This window comes from Bradysia coprophila, unplaced genomic scaffold (genome assembly GCF_014529535.1).
Source record: "Bradysia coprophila strain Holo2 unplaced genomic scaffold, BU_Bcop_v1 contig_138, whole genome shotgun sequence".
NCBI classification, from domain to species: Eukaryota; Metazoa; Arthropoda; class Insecta; order Diptera; family Sciaridae; genus Bradysia; species Bradysia coprophila.
Window position 1 is genome coordinate 6,928,303 of NW_023503409.1, and position 25,990 is coordinate 6,954,292.

Here is a 25,990-nt window from a genome sequence, read left to right on the forward strand (position 1 = left end):
ACTTGTTACGAGCGGGGGGCTATTGTTGTGTTGTATCATTCTTTATGTGACTTATTAATATTTTGGGTGGCATATTATGGAAGGAAAAAATAAATTCAGAAGGGTAATTCATAACAATAAATAATTATCCTTATCGTTTAGGTAATCACCGTGGGTATTAGTTAGTAGACTTCACCTCTCACTACTCTTATTTAAGGCATTTATTGATATAGAGATTTAGTGTTAGAGATTGTGTCCTTTTATATGGTAAACCGTTTGTTAAACGCAATGAAGTAAAAGAGTTCTTTTATCAAACACTTGAGTGATGTGTTAAATGAGAAAGGTTATAAGGATTCATTGATTTTAATGGCTATAAGTCGCTGGCAGTTTTCATAAGTAACGGACAAAACTGATTATATTCGAAAGAGAAATCGAATTTTCTTCGCCTCGTTCGACATAATCAATCATAAATTAGCGAAGCTGTTTTCAATATCATCTCCACACTCCAATTCAACCAAAGTCCTTCATCTATATATCCACATAAACACCACATTTAACTGAAATCCTGCTTCAAAAGGCATGCTACATGCACTAACCAAAACCTATTTACCTTTATGACTTCAATAACTCACCTCTTAACTCCTAAAATAATATCAGCAATTTATCTTTTAAAAACTACGAAGCACACATATCCTTCTTAAAATTAAGTGTACCGTATGTGTATGGAGGAAGAGGCACTTTTCTGTTCAGTTTTCCTTATATGAACCTCCAATATAATTTAGCGTACATTGCAAGCAGGTACACTACAAGTGCCCATAGGATTGTATATGCAATGGTTGGTGAATATAGTTGTGTATATGTGAAGTGTAGTACGTGTGCCACTGTATACGATTTATATATGAGAATAGCTGAAAGGGAAGATGATCCCTGCTTATCTAAACGTTCCTTTTTTTAATAAATCGTGTCTAGACGGGCTTATCCAAACTATTTACGCGATTAATAATGATGTGTGATTTTTTCTCGTGTATTTGCAATCAGATCATTGATAATGGAAACGATCTGTGAGAAGCCAATTAATTCTTTCCCGTTGTAACACATCCGTATGCTGCATTCCATATGTAAAATCTACAAGTAATAGCAAAAGTGGCACAACTTAAATTCGCGATGGTATTCATATCTTGTAAGTGGGCTAATACCACTAAAACTGTATAATGTAACGCAGAGCTTTACATGGGAATTACAGTATTTCGCACAAACGGTATTCAACAAGAAATATATAGTGGACTCGAATGCAAAGCATCAGCCTTATTCAGTCGCTTTAGGATATGGTACAGATGCAAAACCATTTAAATGCTGATCTGTGAGAAGATTTGATTTCCTTGGTTTATAAATTATGCTCAGAAATTTAGAAGTTCTGGAGCATCAAATTTTCGATTTCAGATTACTTCAGAGGGACCGCAAACAGCAGGTGCTGTTATTACATACCCCATAGTACTCAGTATAGATCGGTGTATCGATTAGTGTTACGCACTTTATAACACAATCTTTACCAGTGCTTATATACGAAAACCGATTACAATGAATTGAATATCATATCACGACAGTACTTTCATACAACATACCTCACCGAACAATGCACATATAGGAAAATCGAAGTTATTTTGGGGTGGATGGTTCGACAAGAAACATAAACATGTTTATAATGGAGACACAGAACCGTAACAAGTTAGTGTACATTCAACTAGCATGCATGCATGCATGTCACACTTTGATAGAATATATAAATGTTCCTGTGCAAATATGTAAATTGGAAACATTAAACAACTGTTTTAGAGTAATTATTTAGCATGGAACGTACATATATGGCTGATGTTATAAAAGTTGAATCAATTGAAATATAACTTTTATTACTTTCAGTTGATTGGAGTTGTACAGATTTGTTTCGGTCGTGGAAGGGCTGAACAAAATCAGTTTAGAAAGTGATCTGATATGGATGTTTTACAAAATCTATTGCTCATACCTTCATTCGTCGATCCATTCTATCCATTCCATCCATAAGAGCATCGTTATGGTGTAGTGCGATTCGACTGGGAGTTCAGAGCGTATTATTAACACCTCAAGGATAAAATCAAGATTCACATAGAGTTTGCTATTTCACCCTTATACTGTGGTGATGACCACATTTAAATTGCATAAGTAACGAAATTACGGCCAATTTCAATTAACTTGAACCCCCGCTGACTCAGTAATGTTAAGCACGTGTGTTCCACTAAAGTTTACATGCAAAAAAAAACTTAGCTGACCTAAGTGCACACTCTAGCTGTGTTATCTGTTCTGACCCGAAAGACTATTTCAATGTATAAATAATGAAATAATAGAATCTGGTACAATTGTTTGCTTCCGATGTTATACACACCGAAAGCAATGTTCTGGTGTACACCTAACAATTCAAAATGTAAGTACGAATGGGTTTAACGTTGGTGCCCAACAAACCGAGGAGTATATTGTGTGCTGCTGTTGCTATTTTATGTACACACACGACATTCTATAATTTTGTAGGAACACCAGAGAGTCTCCAATTTTTGTTTGGTTATTCCTGTGTTATAAACAATGTCCACACAAGAGCATTTTATATGCGCCTATCTCACAAACTACACATAAAAAATGCAAAACAATAAAAAATATTGCCGCGAAATTAAATTTTATCTTCCACATATTGTCAAGCAGCAGTTATAGTACCGGGCTACTGTTGCTGTTATTGCCATTGTTTCCGAAGGATATTCCATTAACATGAACAAACGAAAATGACCACGATGTTCGTATTATATACAAAGCGCTGCTCGCATTTTTAATGAAGAAACAAGCATTTTAAATATTAGTGCGTGGTTTAGGACAATGAATTTATGGACTGTTTTTTTTTTTCGGATGGAAACAAGCGACATACAACCCAGAGCGAACGTTTGCTGATATTTATGTGTGGTTATTCGCTTTTTGCCTGAATGTACAAATTTCGGTATTAAAAAATAAAAAGCTTCACACTTTTCGGGAAATATTTATAAATTTTGGACACTTTAAAGGGATATGTGTGAATGGGGTTTTTGATGTCCGGTTTTATATTTTCGGCGAGATTTATTGAAAAAAAAAATTATCAAAAAAACCTCAGTTATGTTCATACTGGACATCAAATGAATTGAAGTCGATTGAAGATATTGTTAACATTTGCAGTAGAGATGTGACGGAAAACCATCCAACGACAGTTAAGTGATGAAAACAACTAAAATGTTGCCATCATTGCATGCTAATCATAAAGTTGTTACTCGTATATAAAGCAATAAAAATCTCACTTCAGTTAAGAAGATTACGTTTTTATGACTGTGTGGCATGTACTTAAATCTATAGACAAATGAGACGAGACACAATAATTTCGATAAAATTTATATCTAGATTAGACAATTGTCGTTTAAATGGCGTAAAAACAACTGATGAGAAATGTTCTGTCTGAAACGAAATTAATTTAAATCAGTCGAACCATGTTTGGTGTTACTTGAGCGATTAAATGAAACCAATTTAATTCCAACTAATAAACTTAGAACAGCCGCCGATGTTGAACGAAACCTATTTATATATCTTTGATCGAAAATTCTCATAATAAATTTTATTTGATTTATGCGCCCAACAATCATGAAAATCAATTTAAATGCCATAGAATCGTTTCCGCAAATGAATTCATGTGAACCGCGAAATTTTGATATTATAATCAACGCACATTTAAGCAGAGAAAATGTTCGTTCGTATCACTCCTCAAAGTATATTCTATCGACTTAATGTACTTACTTATACAACACAAATGAATATTTTTTCCTCGCTTTAGCATAAATATTCAATAAAAAAAAACGAAACCATAAGAAAAAAACGAATGTTTTAAAAATTATATAAAAACGAACAGACGTTGCCTTTGCTCTCTTTCACTGTTGGAATTTTTGTGTAAATATCATATTTCATATTTACGATTTACAAGGAAGAAAGGAAGAACGAAAAAAAAATGGGAGAATAGTGTCGAAGATGGGCATTGGGCCAACAATTTGCCAGCCACCCACCCCAAGTAAAGGAATTACATACGAATATAATGCTGTGCTCTGTTTTAACCATAGTATACCGCCGTTGATATATGTTCGAGCATTATATACGGATGTGTATAGCAAATATGTACAATAAAATAAAATAGAAAATTCGTTTGTGCAATATTACACTTGAATTTGGATTTGGGTGGGTGGCAGTTTTTGAGTTAACAGAGCTCCATCAGCAGATCTCAATGAGTTTGAATGAATTCCACCTTTTGAATTCACAAGCCAAAATTTATTTATTTTATTTTTTTTTGCCTCCTTCGACGTGCAGAACATAACGTACATTATATATGTCTAGTAAGTCCTTTCGGCTATCACGATCTATTCTACGAATTTTCACTGAAAATAAAATTTTTTGTTTTTTTTCTGTTCGTAGTATTTGGTTCAGTTGGGAAAAAAATACATTTCTGTGTAGGTAGGCTATACCTCTCCCCCACGGTTTAGATTTGAAATATTAAACAAATAATAATTTATGTAATTGAATTAGAGTGATTAAACGTGTGCTCCAATGACCACTAAGTAAAAAGGTAATATGAGTTCGCTGAGGAACACGACGAAAAAAATGTAAAGTAGCACATCCAGACTCAGACTAACCAACTCGAATCGTAGTCCAGGCCTATTTTTTATGTCAAGCCTTGCTTAGAAGAGTAAGGGATTTACATGATATTTTGCCATCCGTATCTTTTACCTTTTGGTCCTTCCCCAGCCTGATTTCCTCAGCACAACACTGCTTAGAGTTTTGCTCAGTAATTTAATATTTCTTCGGTTGGTTTGATCAACGAAAGCTTTAAAATTGAAAACACTTCAACCCTCGCCCTCAAATCAATAAAATGTATGTACGCCGGACGATTAAAGTACGAGTTTATATACTGTATAAAATATTGCAACCGAACGACGTGTCAAAACTGACCCTCCATGAAATATTACGTTCCAAGTCTTAAGCAACCAACCAACTGAACGCCAATTCACTTAACAAATTATTGTTGTAAAGTGTGAAGGTCAATAATTTCCGCCGAGAAAAATCGATTAGCCTCAAATAAATTCCATACCAGAAATTTCCACTACTTTAAACCGATATTTAGGTGCGAATTATCTGAATATATAATATTTTTATCTGGGTCATAAGTGTGATTTATCTACTGTTTCTTTAAGTTTATTAAAATCTGTTCGCCGTTAGCTATCTTTTCCATTCCAAAACGATGTACTTATTGGAGTAAAGCTGAAAATACGACTACCATCAACGGTATTATTCGTGGTGCAACTTAAACAACTATTAAATTGGAATATATGCAAAACGACTTGCAATCGTTCCAAAAAAATATTCAAATGCAAATGCTATTTTGTCTCTTTAACAAAATATTATTTACCTTCACGATTGTGAAAGGCTTTGTTTATGAAGTTTTGACTTCTGCCAAACACACAGTGTACAACTGGACGGAATGGTTACCAAATGTCTGGCAAATTTTATTGAAACATCGGTATCGACTCAATCTGATTGTTGGTGGATTTTCTACAACATCCACCTGATATTACCTAAACTGATTCTGTTTATTTTATGAAAATGTTCTGAAAATAAATGCCTAAATTGGGACAGTAATAGCAATGCAATTACTTTAACGTTTGTGCTTTGACTTTTGTGGGAAAAGTGTGGTTGGTATAAGTGTTGGCTAGTTTTTATTTTCATGCATTTGGTAACCGCTCAGTTATACGTAGATATATGCAAATGATTTAACGCAGCCGGATGTTCTTAAATGGAATCAAGGATTAAGTACATCTGTAGCGGTAGGGTATTTAGTTGCACGATAAACTATTTCCATATTAATACGGAATGTGTACAGCTAATTCTGATGCATCTTTTGACTAAAATATTCTCATTACTCCAACAGAATCGGAATCACAAATTATCTAAGATTGCCCTCGATGTGGTTGATTAAAAAACATTTGAGGTACAATGGAATTAGCAAAAGTAATTCTTACCCAAAGAAAGACTGAGCCATTTACAGCTACCGCGAATAATGAAGCGTAATGTTCCTACCAAGCTGAACAAAAAAAAAATTCAACGTAAAAAATCACCCATCCCATAATCAACACTAATTTACATCGTAAATCGAGGGGTAACTCACTTCTAGATTAAATGGATTAAATGGATTAAATGGATTAGATGGATTAAATGGTATTAAATGGATTAAAGGGATTAAATGGATTAAATGGATTTAATGGATTAAATGGAATAAAAATTGGATTAAATGGATTAAATAGGAAAAAAGTTCATTTTACCAAATACTGTAAAAGTCTTAAAAATTGTTGATTTTGATCGAACCACGTACTACAACTCATACTACAATGTTAAAAAGCGAAAAAATCCACTTTTAGAAGTTTTTGGTGTAAAGTGGATTAAATGGATTAAATGGATTAAATGGATTAAATGGATTAAATAAACGGGTCTTCAAAAAAAAATTGCGTTTGTTTGTCCGCAGCCCAACATTATACTATCAATAAAATCTATCTACTACCTGTTTATGTATTATGTATCTATCTATCTAACTATTACCTATCGTACGATTAACTAGCCTATTATCTATCTACTTATCTATCTACTTATCTATCTATCTATCTATCTATCCATATGCCTATCTATCTATCCATCTATCTATCTATCTATCTATCTATCCATATATCTATCTATCTATCTATCCATATATCTATCTATCTATCCATCTATCTATCCATCTATCTATCTATTATCTATCAAATATATATTTTCTATTATCGATTATCTATTATGTGCCTGGGCCTGGTCCAAAAAATATTTTTTGAGTTTGTTTGTCCGCAGGCCTCAAAAGTGGCCTCGCAGGGGTCTGCCGGCAGGACGTCGGAGGCCATTTTTCAAAAGTGGCCTCGCAGGGGTCTGTCGGCAGGAAGTCGGAGGCCATTTTTCAAAAGTGGCCACCCAAGGGTCTGCCGGCAGGGCGTCGGAGGCCATTTTTCAAAAGTGGCCTCCCAGAGGCCTGCTGGCAGGACGTCGGAGGCCATTTTTCAAAAACGGCTTCTCAGGAATATGTCTACTAGACCTACGAGGCCAATTTTCGAAAACAGCTTCCCAGAGGTCAGTCAACATGACCTACAAGGCCAATTTTCGAGAACGGTCTCCCAGGAATCAGTCGACAAGACCTACAAGGCCTATTTTCGAAAGCGGCCTCCCAGGAGTCAGTCAACAAAACATACGAGGCCAATTTTCGAAAAAAGCTTTTCAGATGTTAGTCAACAGGACCTACGAGGCCAATTTTCGAAAACGGTCTCCCAGGAGTCAGTCGGCAAGACCTACAAGGCCTATTTTCGAAAACGGTCTCCCAGAAGTCAGTCGACAAAACCTGCACGGCCTTTTTTCGAAAACGGCCTCCCACACCTTAGCCAATAAGACCTTCAAGACCATTTTCTTAGGATTCAGCCGTAGGATATCCGATGCTTTTCTTTGAAAACACCCCCAAACGTCTCCCTCGGTCTATACATTAAATCATCAATTGTAATTTCCAATGAATTAAAATCTTTTTAGGATTGTATAATCTGATGAATTGTCACAAATCAAGTTGTAAGAAAATCGAAAATGAATCTTGTAAATATTTTTCAAATATTATCTTATTTATTTGTCCGATGATGAGCTTATCTCTATTGATGTATTACAAATATTTACGATGTATGTCTACGGCTGATCCAAAAAAGGGTTTGTTTGCCCACAACCCCTTACAACAATTCAAATATTCATAAGACCTTACAGATCGATAAAATTGAGAAACGGGAGTGCCACGTTAGTGGCCTTACTTGTACCATTTTTCACAAAAATTTTTTTCCTATACCTCACGAGTACTTAAACGAGCTGGGGATCGTGCAAATCTATTTTTCGCAATTACTTTACAAATTTTTCAGGTCGGTAGCCTAATTATTTCGGTAAAACTAAAAATTTTTTTTTGGATTAAATGGATTAAATGGATTTAATGGATTTAATGGATTAAATGGATTAAATGGAAGTGCGTCACCCCTCGTCGTAAATGGCTTCCTAAAAGACGTCACCACACCATACATTCTAGTTTTTAACCGCTGCGTGCTAACCGCCTATATTCAAGGAAAACAACAATAATACTTGTCGAATAGATAACTTTTAACCTTTCTGTGCAGTGCACGGGGAATGAGCCTATCCAATAATAACTATGCATAATATAAAGTACAGTGAGTTAGGTCTTTTCTGGTAATATGAAGGTTTTTAAATACACAATTGTACATGACATTATACACATAAATACAATTTATAAAAGAATAAAAAGCTTTTGACGGAGAATATTTGAGGTGTATAAATGGTTGTATGTTAAATTAAACTGGTGAGGTAGGTTAGGGGCTGATACGTTACGAGTATTACAAGTACATGCAAAAGACATAAAAACGTTAAATAATCAATAATCGTGTTTATGAATAATTAGCAGTCGAAATGTTGGCAAAAACAGTCACACACATTTGTAAGTCAAAGTAGTTTCCTTTATTAGTTTTTTGTTTGTTAAAAGGATAAAAAAAGGGTTGATGTTTATATGCTGGCAATTTGTTATATTTGTTTGCAAACAAATCTGAACATTTTTTTCTTTCATTTTTTTATTTAGTTAGGTAACGAGAAAATTAAAATGCTAACAATGAGTACTGGTTCACGACCCGAAAGATTAGAATTTTTCTTTAAATAAAAATTTACGATTATTTGTTGTTGTAGCTTAGAATAGAATAGAAATGTAACTTGGGTCGCAAAGACCAATTTATGTAAGAGAATAAGAGATACAGTGAAGACGCAGAGAAGGAATAGTTTACCAATTCAGTCACACAAAATCCGAATACCGAATACGGTTTCACGAAGTTTCGGCCAAGGAAAAAGTTGTCAATTGTTGCACAGATTTGTTCCTTATTAAATGCGGCCAATTTGCACATATCTGCACACCTTTTGTTTGTATTTATAAAGTGGAAAGCAAAGAAGATATTGTGGTAGAGGATATTCCGTAGGCATCTGTGTTTTATGAGACAGTGAAAAAGGTTGAGATTGTTTTTGTTGTACTACAATTGAACAATTTTTAGAGAATACCAGAAAAGCTCGATATGATCTGATTTGATTTAGAAGAGATTCTGTTATGCATATTGCCATAGACTTAATCATCCATATCCATAAATTTTACGGTAGAAAGAGTTACACTTGACAAAAGTCTTTTCTTCAATGTTCTTCAATGAAACCGGTCTACAAACATTTCCAATAATTGTATAATTGTAAAAACTATATTGAGTAGGGAAAAATCCTGATAAAGATATCCCAATCTATTGCCACCTCATGCTTTTAGAAAATGGAACATTATATTGGCCGAGTACAATAAAACGAAAGTATCGAACCAAAAATTGAATTGATCGACTGAAATTATTAAATACCATCCATTTATTCAATTTCACCGAAAATAAAATCAAATTTACCGACAGAAGTAGATCGACAAAAAATTGAAAATTACCGACCAATAAAACGAAAGATCGACTAAAATGGTAAAACTACCGGCCAAAAATCTCTTCGATCGACCGTTTAATGTGTTTGATCGACCGGTTAATAAAATTCTCAGTCGGTAGTTTCGTATTTTCCGTCGATGGTATGTTTCCGGTACTTTCGATTTACGTTTCGGTAACTTTGAATTTATTGTCGTTAACCTAATTTAATAGTCGATCACTTGTCCGTCGGTAATTTATTATTTCTGTCGATCTGTTCCGGTCGGTAATTTCTTTTTTTGGTCAGTTTTTTAATTAAATGGTCAGTGGTTGTTTTTATTAGTCGTTACTTGCAGATTGTGCGTCGTTAATTTTTATTATTTCTTCGGTAATTTTCTTCGTATACGTTTACGGTATAAATAAATTATAAGATGCTGTACTGATTTTTGAGTCGGTATTATCAATTTAATTTTCGGTATTTTAATTTTACTATTTTGTAATTTCTTCACGCTTTCAACCCGAAAAAAATTATTTGAAATTAAAAGCGCGTGAAAGAATGTTCACCTCAGCGAACAACAAAAACTGCAATATCAACTTTCCATGACACTGCAATGTTTTGTTTTTGCTGTTATTGTTATTTTGAAACAATAAATCGGGTGAACCATCATATCTATTTGCGTATTTCAGATCATTTAAGAATTATGTTCCGTCGTGTATAGATTACTAACGGACGAAGTATAGTTAATGTTCTTCTTTCAAAGTAATATTTGAAGTGTTAAGTGAACGTTAAATATTCTTAAATTCTGTGTTATCAAAACTGAAACGAAATTTTATCATAAAAGGTAAGTAACCAACAAACAAAATATTATGAATTAACGTAAGTAACGTAAAGGAGGTTAGTTCGTCCCTACAGAACTCATCTTTTTACGAAATTAATACCAATTTTCATTGTACATAAAAAGCGTTTTAACACGCCGAGCGATCCGGCCCATTGCCCCGGAGCGAAGCGGAGGGCCGCAATGCGAGCCGGGCGCCGGAACGGTGTCGGTAACTTAGGTGTTAATTTTTTTTCTCTCGCATCGTCTAATAATTAGTTTGTGTAATTCATTGCACACAAAAAGTGTTTTAACACGCCGAGCGATCCGGCCCATTGCCCCGGAGCGAAGCGGAGGGCCGCAATGCGAGCCGGGCGCCGGAACGGTGTCGGTAACTTAGGTGTTAATTTTTTTTCTCTCGCATCGTCTAATAATTAGTCTGTGTAATTTTTGTTATATAAAATTAAAATTTAAAAAACCAAATTATAGACGGATTTGCTCTTTTACACATTGTAGTAAAGATGCTAATAGATCGATCTCATAGATTTTGTCCTTTTACGAAATGTAGCGGAAACGCTAAAATAGCTCGACCTCACCGGTTTTTCCCGTTTACGAAATGTAGCGAAGCCTCTGATAAATCAACCTTACCGGATTTGCCCTTTTACGAAATGTAGCGGGAACGCTAAAAAAGCTCGCTCTCATTGGATTTGTTCTTAAACAAAATGTAATGAAAACGCTTATAGCTCGACCTCACCCTTTCATGAAATGAAGCGAGAACGCTAATAGCTTGATCTCACCGGATTTGCCCTTTTACAAAATGTAGCGGGAACGCTTATAGATCGACCTCACCGGACTTTCCTCTTACAAAATGAAGCGGAAACGGTAATAGCTCGAATGGGAACGCTAAAAATGTTCAACGTCACCGGATCTGCCCTTTTACGAAATATTTCGAAGGCTCTGCTCTAAGAGAAGGCCCTCACAAGATTTGACTTTTAACAAAATGCAGCGGGAACGCTAAAATAGCTCGCCCTCACCGGATTTGCCCTTTTTCCAAATGTAGCGAAGACTTTAATTAGTCCAATTAAATGACCTTGAAGAATTTTCCCTTTCTTACAAAATATTCAGTTTCTATAGAGGAGGGTCTACCGTAGATTTGGCCACAAAGTTACAAATGTAACAATCGTAATTCCTAAATGAAACCTAGAGTGATGGTTGAGGCAGCTATGCTGCCTTCTTGAATTTAGTTGTGAACGGTTGTGGACGCCAAAAAAAAACTAGTTTATTTCACGATTTGGCGATATAATTATTCCATCGATAAGCCTATTTCTGGGTTAAACCATACCGTCTTCATTTCTGGTACAAATTGCTCTCGGGTTGGAATAACAGGGGTCCCACAGAATCGGTTAAGGACATAAGGACATTCCTTTCGTAAAAAATAAGGACAAAATTCTGTAAAAAAAAACTCATATCAAAGCGAGCGACATAATGTTGGACCCCTGGAATAAATATAGTCGAAAGTAACTATTTGTGATCGGTTGTAAATAACATTCAGGTTTTTTTTCATTACGACCGACAGAAATAGATTAGGTACCGCCAAGTAATTTCAAATCACCTACTGTAATTGACCCATCAAAAAAAATATGTATCGACAAAAAACGATCGACCAAAATATTAAAGTATCGACAAAAAAAGCAAATTACCGGACAAAATAATAAATAACGACCAAAAATTCAAATTTACCGTACCCATCCTTTCACTACAAACTACCATCTTCGTCGGTAATTCATATTTCTGAGTCGATCAGCGGCATTCGTACGGTAAATTCTAGTCGGGAATATTTATTAAATGGAAGGTACCAACGGTGTCGATCCAATCTTAATTTAAGGTCGATTATTTTCAATTTTTAGTCGATCACCTTTCGGTCGGTAAATTGTAATTTTCAGTCGGTAGAATTTTATTTTTGGTCGATCAAAATGAATTTTCTGTCGATCGGTTTATTACCACCCTTAGAAAATTATTTGTGTACCTGTTTTGGACGATTGATTTTAGGCAATTTCGCGGATTGTAGGCCGAACGAAGTGAGGCTTACAAGCGAAAGTGCCTTAAATCAACCGTCCCAAACAGGTGCACATGTAAGTTTTCATGCAGAGGGCCGGAAACCCGAGAAAATTCAAAAAATTGCCCTCATTTTCGGCCCCGAAGCATGAAATGTACTATTTCAAGTCCTTATTTTCTCCACTTAAACGCCGTGACATAATATCATTTTGCAGTAGTTTTCCCTGATGACAACTTAGGAGAGTAAGTCTCTATTCTCCCAATCTCTTTTACTCACATGACAGAAAAATGGAAATTTTCTCACCTGAACTGTCACTTTTTTGTTTATAGTATAGGTTATAACAAATTGATGATTTTACTTCGTGGTTAAACGTTACAATACCATCGGTGAAAAATATGAAATTCGAACCAGAGCAAGATTTTCCCTTGATTAACTAAATTTTATCCTAAAAAATATTGTTTGGAGTTTGTGGACCGCTCTCTTTTGCGCCACAGAAAATCGACCAAACTCATTGTCAACGCATGTATCATGTCAGAACAACTCCCTTCGCATATAGTATTTTGAAAACATTATTCTGGTTTAATGTATCTAAGACTACCCCCAGTCCTTTGTTCCGATCAGACAGTAATCTTTAACATATTTTGTTCTAAAGAATACATTCCCTTGAGACATTTGATTGTTACAAATTTCGAAAAGTCAACTTTGATGTTCCCCTTCTTAGCAAATAATTATTTAATTTGAAAATAAAATGCGTTTGAATAAATGCAATCCCAACAAAAAAAAACAACAACAACGAAAAACAAATCATTCGTCGGAATAACTCAATAAATCTCTAACTGTATTATGTCATTTTGAATTTGCAATTTTGGGTAAATACGAAAAAAAACGCTGTTCCCGGCAAAAAAAAGACTCATTTTCAAGCAAAGCCAATTATATATTGAAATATTTTAGACTCATACATTTTATTGACTTTCTGTATTTATTTAAAGCAATTGAAAATAAAGTTATTTTTTGTTTTGTGTTATTTGCCAGGCATATATTTTATGTTGTATATTTGTTGAATTGAAGTGGCTACACGCAACGTACACTCTAACGTGCATGATGAAAAATAAATTGTTTAAAATAGGGCGAATTAGAATTGTATACAGGAAAGGAATTCTAAGATCGAACAATTTTCAATTCCAAATAATTCTATTCATTACACGTGTGTTACCACGTAAGTACATCATTACGATACGTACGTATGTGTATGTATAGTAACGTCGATATCGCATGTGGAGTGAATGGCATGAATTGGAGTGTAATTGTTGGATGTTATAATTTAACGGCTGTAATAAAAACGATTCTACGATCGTTTCTCTTGTATATAAATACATGAAGTACTGATTAAAAGCGACAAACAGACTAAATATCCTTAATTTTTCCGTTGTCAAATCGACTTTACCGTTTAATTATCTACGGAAAAAAATGCATAATACTTACGAATCTGAAGGCTAAGACAGTATACTGCTTGTGACGTCATGGGGATAGACGCCTACAGCTTCAGAACATCATCGAAAAATTTTCTGAAAAAGAGAAGGATGAGATTAAATACAATTGAATTTATGATATTTTCATTTAATTTAAAACAAAAAAAGCGGGAAAATTAAAACCAAAATTGTTATCATTGTCCATAAAATTTACGGTAACGCGTTCTTATGACGAAAGAACAACACTCAAACGTTCCGTTTAAATTCAGCAAATATTTTTCCATAATAAAATGGTAACCAAAAGGTTTTCGCTAACTATTCCCTGCCTGACTTTAAACAAAAAAAAAATCATTTGCATTGGTGTTTAACATAATATTTCAAAAAAAAGAGTGAAAAAATTCTCGACAAAATAATAACTGAATCCAAATGTAAATAACATTTACGCAAATTAAAATAAACAGAAAACCGTGTCTTAACTGCTGTAGAAATTTTTATTTTGTCAATTTGTTTTGCAAGATATTATCCATGGCAAAAGTTTTAACGTTTATTTATGATTATCATTTCGGTTAAAACACTGCACACTATACAATGGCTCTTACGCACATAAATCCAGCAACAAATTGAATCAACTAACTAGAATCAAAGAATAAACTCGGTTGTTTTTATAATTTATTTACTCTGAAACCGAATTTTCTCAGTATTTAATTGGTTATTTATGCCATCGAGTGGAAAATGCTTTTTTGGACACTAGTTGAGTGACAAGTGACAATACACATTTAAAGCATTTATCACCGAGTGGCATATAACATTTTTCTCGATAAAAGCAACGAATTATTTACTTTTCTCAACTCAGTGACGAAAAGTGGAACTTTTGAAGCACACCATATGTACTGTTTAGCCTACGGCCTAAAAAAGAAAAAATCACTCGGTGTCATAGATTACTATTCAATGCTGACATTTGTAACTTACGCCGACTGTGAGCAATGTCGTATGAAAGTATTTTATCGCACTATTGCGATTAAAGATTTGCGATAAATGTCATGTGTTACTGAAGTCACACTAAGATTATCTTCGGTATTTATTCGATTTTCTTCATTACATAAAACGTTGTTGCAACACGAATCGTATGCTGGCATATTATCTCACACGGTATCTGACATCTAGTGCGATAATATACCTCCATGCGATTCTTGTTACATAAATAACTGTTTCATCACTGAGTTGATAAAAATATTGAATAAACAGTACTTTTTCGCACTTGTACGTTAAAAACTTCGTTAATTTGGAATCTGGTGTAATTTGGAGAAGTGTAACGTCCTTTTGATATAAAAACATATTTTCCTTGAATGGAACACCATCGCGAATTCTGAACATCTGCGCCTATCGTAAGTCTAATGTAGCTTTAATATAAATAAAACTTCAAAGATATTCACAGTAATTGAACTCTTCTTCTTCTCATTCTTCGCTTTATTTGATTGAACTCCGTCAGCATTACACAAATTTAAAGCAAGTACGCTTGCAATAATCGATCAAAAAACACGTTAAAATTCTCACACACAGAGAACTCACAGAGAACTCACACAACGTATTGACGTAAGCTTCAATTTAATTCAATTAGCAAAATTTGTTTACAATATCCTATACCAAAAATAAAAGAAAATTGCGAACAATACGAAAAATTGGAAATCTAAAATGTGAATCTCCAAACATTTTATGTAAATATTTTGATTTTAATCTTCTTACCCGGTCTGATGCTTAGTTTTTATTGTTTATATAAATAGAAATTCTGACAAAATTTTAATTTCCGTGCATAATTTCGAAATAACTCAACTTTTCAATATTTTCGGCATAGATTTTTGTGGCCTTACTTTTGATTCTTAACAATAGATGCTGGAGGACAAGTACAAGAAAGCATTAAGAGAAAAAAAAAGAAAAAATTGGAATCTTTGAAGTTATACACATTCGAAATAATTTTCTTTCTTTTATGTTTTGTGTATGTAATTTTTGGCAACACTGCAATCTTGATTTGGTAAAACTAAGCGTTTGGCAAAGAAATCTCACGAATTTTTCTTGTTGAAAATTCATATATGAACAATTTATTGTTATGTTTTACGTATGCTTACTTCTATGCATTTATGCATTTAGATGAATCTAAACCTTTTTTACCCCTTCATTTCTGACTTTTGTTATAAGGTTGCTATTTTTCACGTAAATATGCTCTTAATTAAGATGGTATACGGTTCCGTTCCGAAAAAAAGCGAAACAATTTTCGAGATTAATTTTGGTTTATTTTCGGTTTGTATAGTTTTTGCACTAAATTCACAAGTAATTTGTTAAATTGCAATGTCTACCATAATCAGGTACACAATGTAGTTATTTATGTGTCGTAAATCTTATCTAACAAAGTCTAAAATTTAGACTCTAAAACATTGCTTCTAGCATTAAGACTCGTATGTCAAAAAGCATCCAAAAAAGCATGATTGTTACGGTACGACGGAAATGCAAAGCGAATATTCAAAAAAATCACAATAATTTCGTGTTAAAGTAGGAAAAGTCGCCATAAAATCGTGAACTATAAAATTGAAATATTACAAAATCCACCTCGAATCAGCAATCTTCTTCTAAAGTATTGTAAAGGGTAATCGGATGTTTTCTGATTTGAGAGTTGTTGTAGTTCGGAATTGTTCCCACATAAATCTCGTCTAACAAATGAAAATCTAGATTTCAGTTTTCAGTTTTTTGTTGCAGAAAAGTCAGAAAATAGAACATCTAAATTTTCATTTGTTAGATGAAATTTTTGTACAAACCCCCACCCCGCCCCAAGTACGAAAATCCCGAAAATCACGAAAATCCCATGATATCAGATAAATCCCGGATCGATTTAACAAAGTCACGGAAGTCAAAAAAATCAGAGTCGTGGCACAGCGCTTTACCCCCTTGATGCAAAGCCTATTCTGATACCATTAGCCTCTACATATTTTCTGTGTTGATACTAGATGCAGTGGTATGCTTAGTTATCTGGCAACCAATCAAATCTGACTAGTACGGTGTATTTTAACCTTTATTAAAGGCTCAAGCTCATACAATAGAATACTAGCCAGAGCTAATCGCTTATTTTTGTTTTTCACTGGCCGCTATTGCACTTATTTAGCGTATTAGGATACATACATATATATGATCTGATCATGCACCTGTGGACATTTTCCATAAGGAATGTGTTGTTTCACTACCCAGAGTCAAAATTCAAAACTAAACGTTTTCCTCTACAGAAAGTCATGATAGATTGTTTGATATATTCCGGTTGAATCAGTCTAAATCAAAAAGAGAAACTACTTTGAAACTACCAGTGTTGAATAGAAAACAGATCATTGAACAAACGAATAAAAGGTCAGCCAAGCACACAACAAAAAGTCTGCGAAACGAAATATCCGCTTAAATTGTACTTCAATCAATTAGCTGAACAACTGATAAATTCTATCTGTCGAATTTATCTCAATTGATGTATGGAGCAATAAAAAATTAATTTTTTATTAATTTTTGCACTCGCACATTTCATCCAATACTGAAATGTACAACATAGGATATGAAAGCAGGCCATTATCACTCACTAAAATTTGCCAATTAAACATTGTACTAGCATAAATTGTTACAATCCATTCGGGTTTACACCAATGTGTGTGTGTTTGTTTCGGGCGCGCACGTATACAGTCACAGGTATGGAGGCACACATATCAGTTGGATATCAACCTATATACTGAATAATACAATTAATGTGATATTAAACAGGGCTGATAATGAAATGGAAAATGTTTAATTCGTTTCAAACAACAATAATAATAAATTACCATCAAATTAATCGCATGTTACACGAAATTCGTTTCGGACCATCATAATTTATTTATTTTTCTATAATTTTAAACGTATTATGTATGTTTAACCATTCATATAAACTTGCATTTATTTACATTTTACACATACGGAAACACAACATAAACATCAGTTTGGAAAATATCAACCCCGTGTTTATTGGTGGCTTATGGATACCATACATAGCATAGCCGATTTTTTTTATATTTTATTTAATTTTATCAAATTAAAAATATATTTTCAAACCAATTCCATTTATCTATTTTATTTTGTATTCTTTTTCGAAATATTTTTTTTAACATGGAACATGGAACAACCTTTTTTTTAGATATGATAGATTTTCGGTCATTTTTATTGTAAACAAAAAATAATATTTTCTTGATAAAGGTGTCCAATAGTGTCACATATTTCAGACCAACAATGAAGGAATAAAAATAAAAAATAAAATTTGTTTCACTAAAATAAAAAAAAAAATTAGTCACCTAGAGCCGCTATAAACACAATCATAATATAATAATTCGGTTGAATTGATATAAACGTAACTTTTTATTCAAACAAACCGAAACAGCGAAAAAAAAACACCACACAGCGTGTTTTGTCTTAATCCCTAGCGCTATTAACGTATATTGTGCTTTGAGATATGAGCATTTCCAAAAATGGATCACACACGAAAATAATATTGTATATCGGAACGAGTTGTGTCAAACTGATGCAGATAACAGTTTGATACCAAAATACCTGTAATGGGGCTTATATTTATGAACATAAAGTGTATTTAAGGCAATAAAAATTTGTCTTTTCGACGAGTTGATAACGGAAACGTTTTCGTTCAATTTGTCATTTTTGGTTTCATTATTAAGCGTGAAGTTAAATTGATGGAGCTGGTGATCGTTGCATTTGTGTCCAAAGACTACAGTCATAGACATAATTATTGTAAAAGTTAAACTAAGGGTAGGTTCATTGTAGTAGGATATATCAAATGTCAATAACCTTTTTGTCATACGATTTTTATTGCGGAAACATTTTTTCCTGAAAGTAAGAAACGAACACGCAACTACACGAAATATGTTTGAAAGCGATTAATTCAGAAGAATTGATCCTAGATATTGGTCGATAACTAAAGCGATCCACAAAAAACACTATAGACTGTTTTTAATAAAACATTTTCCCAAATTTGCTTGCATTTTCACCAATTATTGCGCACTTTTATAGACTTTTCCAAAATTTCCCGAGAACATTTTTTTGGAAAATTCAAGAAATTATGGGAAAATGTTTTTCCAGAGAGAGTCCCTGATTTGTATGTAAAACAAGTAAATCATCGTAACACTACTCATTAAAGGGATGGATGCACACTGCACAGTAGCCACTACCTTTTAGAAACGGTTGGTCAGTTGTTATAACAAGGACAAATATAAACGATGAGCTCAGACTAGTGAACTCTTATAGTCAGATGTATGTTTAGTGAAACTAAGGAAGTACAAGATTTGGTATGTAACACTTAGCTATATTTTAAACAACAGAGATATTCAATAATACTATAAAGTTTAGTGCGTTTGCTTGTTTGTCTCTCTATATCGAAAATTCTTTGTCAGCCAATATTTTACGAAAGAAAATCCTCAAATGCGTAGAAAATCCTTGAAAATGCGAAAGAAGAAATAGAAAGAAGAAAAAGAAAATCTGCTTCGAAAATCCATCCAAAATCAGTAAAAAATCCTTGGAACACGATGGGAAAACAAGACGAAATAGTTATTTATCTACCACGGTAGGTATGAAGGTATTTTTTCGCACTAGATGTCGATTGTCGACCCGAGGCGAAGCCGAGGTCGACAAGACGTCGTGTCCGAAAAAATACCGGCATACCTACCGTGGTAGATACAACGTTTTTCGCAATTTCGGGCCATAATCACCTTTCCAATGCAAAACATGTCCTACATTTTGTTCCAAAATTCTTGTGCATACAGAAATTCATTTGAACGATCAAGAAGGCTGCATTATAATACACATTGCAATGTGATGTAAAGAGACGCGTTAAATGAAATCGAGTAGTCAATGCTTAGTATATACGCTTCAACAATACGTTCGGTATAATTGTGTGACTCTATAGCAGAATGGCTATAGTCGCTGCTTTGTGTTCAAAAACCTTTTGGTGTCGGGGGTTTGATTTCTGGTCAATGCAAGATTTTTATTTATAAAAATTTAGCCTTCGTTGAAGGTAATAGGTTCTTTAGCGTGCGAAAAAAAAGTTGATATCGCACTGCGTGCGAAAAAAAGTTAATATCGCACTGTGTCCAGAAATACAGTGAAATAAATCCCTTCAAAACGACATTAAATGGATGCATGGAAAGGTGATGATTATGGACCGGAATTGCGAAAAGTGCTAAAGTGCTACACTTCGAAAGCTAGAACGAAGTCATATTTTTTGTATGTTTGTGTCGTGGTGGCATTCTTTAAATAGGGAAATATTTTTGTAACTCGCGAAAAGTTACTTTTGACCCTTGAAAATATTTGTTAGAGCAAAATATGTAAAAAAAATGGAAATTATGGTAATTCCGAGCGAAGTCGGGGATACTCCACTAGTCTGATATAAAAGTGTTCTAAAAGTAGGTGAACGTAACGAGGAGGGGAAACACGTTTCTTGGACTAAATGTACTAAAAAATACTCGTTCCTATGGGATTAAATAGTTTCAGCGACGCAACAGTTTTAGTTAAAAAATCTGTTTTTGAAAGGAGTGCATGGATTAGATTATTACACTGCTCCTAGGAGATGTAAATTAATTTAAAAATTTTTTTTTTGGTATCTAGGGAAAGTAAAGACATTTTTGCGAACCATGCTGGTGGGAAAATTGCATATTGGTGGCATCAATCAATTTTTTTTACAATTAAAACAGTTTCCCATGCCCCAAAACGATATCAAGAAAATGGTATGTCCATTGCATTCAAAATTACGCTATAACCAAGGTTATAAGGCGTCGAAACGAGATACGAATATGTAAATGCAATACCAATCGATACGTGCGAGTCTTTGCAAAACTCTTATTTTCGTGCTATTCCATACAATTGCATAAACGTATTGTGTATATGTGTATATTCAGACGTATGTCATAGTTGGAAAACTTCTTACAATTTTTCAGTGGATTTCCTTCTGTCATAATCGAATAAAAATCAATAACTAAACATTTGCATTGTCATTTCCATGAAAATAAAAATCTATTTCTGGTGTATAATCCAACGGAAAACTGACTTTGGTCGATTTAACAATATGTGGCGTATATATAGTGGAAAATGTCAATTGTATTTGATTCTTTATTCGGCTATTTGAGAATTATCTTACGATGAGTTGTCGTTCTTTTGTCAACGCTTAAAATTTGATTAAATTTATAAGTATAAAATTGAATTTTAGTATCGTTTCTGTCACCAATCACTATTTGGTATCAATGTCAGTGTTGGTAGTTCATTGTTGTACACGAATTAAGTTGCTTGAAAGTTTTAAGTAAAGGACCTCATTGCAGTATAGGCCTTTATGTCATACGATCCATTTGTTTTATCCTGTCTGACTTCTAGTTGAATATTTTTTACATTTTTCTGTTTCAGTTTTTGTCACTTTAATTTTTATTCGAGAAACTTTACAGAAAATTTCACACCAAAAGTAAAGAGAAAAGGAAATCCATATCACGTTAAACCATTTGACGTTAAGAGATTTTTCATATTTCTTGACAATAAATACTTATGAATATGATGAAACTACTATCAAGAGCGTCAGCATCTCTCTCGCTTTCCATTATATCACATCGCTACGTTTCCGAGATCTATGTGAACAGTGTACACTAATAGCCAGTTACATATCTAACAGTGACATTAGGAAGTTTCACCGAAGAAAAATTTACAAATAAATAAAAGTTGGTTTTAGAAGAGTTATTGCACATATAAAAGTAGAGTTTTTGGGAACACATTAAAAGTTTACCAACTATGATATGAAGATAAGTATTTGTACGAAATTCAATGTGGTCCTCCATAGTTTACAGTTACAAAATATGTTTTATACATCCTATCATACACATTTTCAATTTGATTTATAATTTTCCGAGCTAAAAGTATGAGTGCGCTGAGCCGAGCCGTATTATATAGAGATTTGGTTGATACCGAAGGCTTTCGGTCGAAATGAATAAATTCAGTTAGTTTTCGGGAATCAATTTTCTTCTATTGAAGTGGACATAAAATAACAATTACTGGAAAATTTTTCAAATTAAGCTTCGATATTACAGTTGTTATCTGAAAATGGATGGGCAATTTATTTGTGAAATGAATTAATTTTCAATTTTTGTATTTTCGCTGATTCTGACATGAGATATTAGTTTGCACAAAAATACATGTTTGTTGAGGTCATAATAAATTTTGCTGATATTTTCCAGACACTTTGTTCGCTTTTTCACTTAAGCCATACATCAGTTATGAAAATTTGCAAATGTTCATATGCGGGGTAATCCATATGGAATTTCCAATTTCATGCAAATCATTTCGTTAATCCGTTATTATATTCCTTGAAATTAGCATAAACACCTTCGTTGTTAATTAGAACAGTAAATTTAATATATGAAATGCACTTAACATTATACGAATCAGCAAATTATGAACTTTGTTCGTATCAATGATGTAGTGCAATACGATATGAGGACAATTCCCCGGAGAGAGAGTATAATGTTATTTGTTGCTTTGATTAAACCTTTTAGAAACGACAGGCGTATTGCTATTTAACGATTACAACTGCTACTTCTTTTGTTTTAAGTATAGCCTAGTGTTTCACACAAAATCTATTACTTCATTTTTGAATTATCCTCTTAACACATTCAAAATAATTGCAGCTTGTCAACTTTCGGCATCGTGGACTTTACTTAAATAGTCGTGAATTACCTCCAAATAAATTTCTAAGAATCTAGAATTCAGTTTTGGATTTTTAGACATTTCTTTGTAAGCATTCCTCGATTATTTAAGTAAAGTCAAAGGTGCCGAAAGTTGGCAAGCCGCAATTAATTTCAATGTGTTAAACACTATGAACATTGTTTGAGCCCACAAATAAATAGAGTTACGGTTAGATAAGTAAAAGATTTTGTGTTAAAAACAAGTAACAGATTCAATGACTTCCTTGTCATACAGTCAGAGGCATTGAATTTTCAGAATTAATTTGCTTCAGCTGTTTTTCAGCTGATCCACACAAATGTACAATAAAAATTGTTTATACGGTTGAAACTGCTGCACTCACGCGCCTGGTAGTGGTAAAACCGTCTAAAGACGTATAAACACTTTTGATTGTTTTGTGTGGATCAGCTGAAAAACGGCTGAAGTAAATTCATGCTGAAATTTCACTACCCCTGACTGTACGTCATTAATTTTCTCCAAATAATCGATGCAACATCAATCGAATCTTTTATCGATAATAGATAAGTATAGACGTGTCATTGAATTACCGGACATGTCTAGGAACACACTAAAATACTTCCTTGCGATTATGAAGCTTTGGATGAAAAGAAGTTAAATTAGTAGGCAATCTGAGTCTCTAATGGAGATGCTATTTCAAGACCAATACGAATGTGAAGTTGAGGTATACGAGACCACATGAATCAAATATAGAACATTGGCAACTTAATCTGTGAAACTGTGAAAGCCTCAAATCGAGGCTAGAATTAAAAATTGTTGGCCAGGTGGTCATCATTTCGATAATTCGAGTGAATATGAGGGTAAAATGCTACATGTACTCGTGACGTGTGAATGATTGAAGCCGCCATTAGAAATCTTGGAGGACTGAAATGCAGAGTATAAATACCACACAAAAGTTGAACCTATTTTTTGGACGATCTTAAAATAATTTCAGACATCTTAAATAAACCGAATGTGCAATCCGTGATTCACTTTCCGTAATCAATTTTTTCTTCACGAAACTATAAACATTTTGAAACCACTCACAATATAAAACTCACTTGCATACAAGATCGTAAATAAATTCATGTACAGCTGTACATACGTCTCCTACATATGCTAGATAGATATCTGTCGTACATTATACATAACAACAAACAATTTAATTTCATTTTCGTAAACGCAATGCCAAAAATATATTGTATATTACACTCTCGATGTTTAAAGAAAAGAATTAAAAAAAAGAGAGAAGAAAGAAAAATGTTAAAATTTTCACTGTGTGTTTATTTTGATTTCCGCAATTCTTTTACTTCACACACAAAGCAACAACACAAGTTGAAATCAGAAAAAAAAGAACAAAAATTCTTACAAGAAAAAAAAACTTCAACACACGCTATGCAATAGCTTGGCGCCTCCACTTTGTAAATTTTAATAGTCCTTTTTATCTATCTTTAAATTTATATTTTTCTGTTGGATGTATGATGTGTGCATATATAATCGTATTATATAGTCGTATATGTTACAAGGATTTTATGGGTTAGAGTTGGAACTTTCACACTTTTTTTTGTTTGTTATTTCTATTGTTACATAGGAAATGTGTACGAATTGTTGACCCATCTTATGTAGCTTCGATGAATAATAATTTCGCTTCCGATATAAAGGGCATTGTTGATGCGATTAACTTTATGTGGTATGAGACAGAATGTCTTTTTCATTTTAATAGCCTTAAATCACTTACACCACCTATTATTTTCAATGGGTTCGTTCAACAGTTGGGCATTTTTTCTATAAATTTTAAATCGACCAATCGAATCTAAATGATTTTTATTGCAGGGGAGATTTATTTAACCTTTTAAAAATGGCAGGAGTATCGCAACAAGGTCACTTTTGTTATTTACTTCATTTGTGTAAAGCATATCGCTATAGAGAGCCAGAGCTTATCCTTGTCGTCATTTTCGATGGATTTTTATATAATCATTTCTATAAACGAACGTTCTTATAAAATCGTTAATTTAATTCAACGATATACAACGATCTTTCAAATAGAAAAAACGAGCCACAATTATCTAAGTAACTTGAAAATGCCTTTCGGTGGTTGCATGAAGACAATTTGAGAAAGTCTTTCATTGTCCTTTATTTATTTAAAAATCAAAATCCCTTCAAACTTCGACTGAATTCTCTTAGTCCGGCCATCGGTCATAAGATCCATTACGATTTAAAAATTGGGTCATAAACTATAGCCTCTAATATTAGGATAATTGTCTGGTGTATGTTCGCGTCTCTTAAATGAAGATGTTGTGTATACTTGAGGTACCACTGAAATTACAGAAAATTACCTAAATCTACCAAAAATTTACAGAGATTACCGAGACTCAGTTCGATAAACCTGTAGGTGAATGGTAGGGATATTAGAATTTTCAAATTTTATGTCAACTTACATAACGGTGAAAATGTCATTCTCCCTGTTACTTTGATGAAATTACCATTTTGTCAATGTAACTCGTGAAATGGCGTTTTAAATTCAATCGAAGATAAGAATTCGAAAAAAATATTTCAGCAGATTTTGGGCAATTGTAATGCATACGCCATTGTTATTCGAGAGTCTGATTTAACAGGATATCAGGATATATGTTCGCTATAGTAAATAGTCGAACCCAAAAAATTTCACGAAAAATGGATTACAGAGTAGACGTTACGGTTGCACCTGCAGCTACGAAGACTTTACATTTCAGTCTTGGAGCTTTGGAGAAATCATTACACTCCACTGACGAAAAGGCTAATCGTTTGTTATCAACATCAATGACAAAAACAAACGATGACCTCCGCTTAACACGGTCTTATATTGAGGGATTCTTTAGAAAAACAGCCTACCGAAATCGGACGCATTTACTAGCATAATTTTTTATATGTACCTAGAAAGGACCACAACCCTCGAAGCCAAAACCACTTTCAAAAAAATTCTTCGAAGCTTGTGTGGCTGGTGAAAGGTGATCAAAAACCGAAAACTTGCACTTTTCTTACAAAAATTTCTCCAATTACACGAGCCGTACAGGGTCGTGTGGGGTGTCATTGGAAAGGTAATCACATGTACTATTGAGCCGAATAGGAACTTATTGGTTTTAAAATTCATGCACACTAAAATATGTGATGTTGAAGGTTTTAACGGAAGACGTACTCTGTTCTTACAGAAATTTCTCGAAGTACACAAAACGTACATGGTCGTGTGGGGTATCATTTGAAAGGTAATTTTATGTGCTTTTGGGCCAAATAGGGTCT

The 25,990-nt window shown here is 33.5% G+C and overlaps 1 protein-coding gene across 6 annotated transcripts in view; it reads right to left on the reverse strand.

The window, feature by feature from the left end:
* LOC119073792 (calmodulin-binding transcription activator 1) overlaps positions 1 to 25,990 on the reverse strand; it is a 96,028-nt gene that overhangs the window by 67,712 nt on the left and 2,326 nt on the right. For all 6 annotated transcript variants that reach the window (XM_037179526.1, XM_037179528.1, XM_037179525.1 and 3 more), the window contains exon 2: positions 13,950 to 14,032. In XM_037179526.1, the coding sequence (XP_037035421.1) occupies positions 13,950 to 13,989 (40 nt within the window). In that variant the 5' untranslated portion in view covers positions 13,990 to 14,032. The remainder of the gene's footprint in view (positions 1 to 13,949; positions 14,033 to 25,990) is intronic.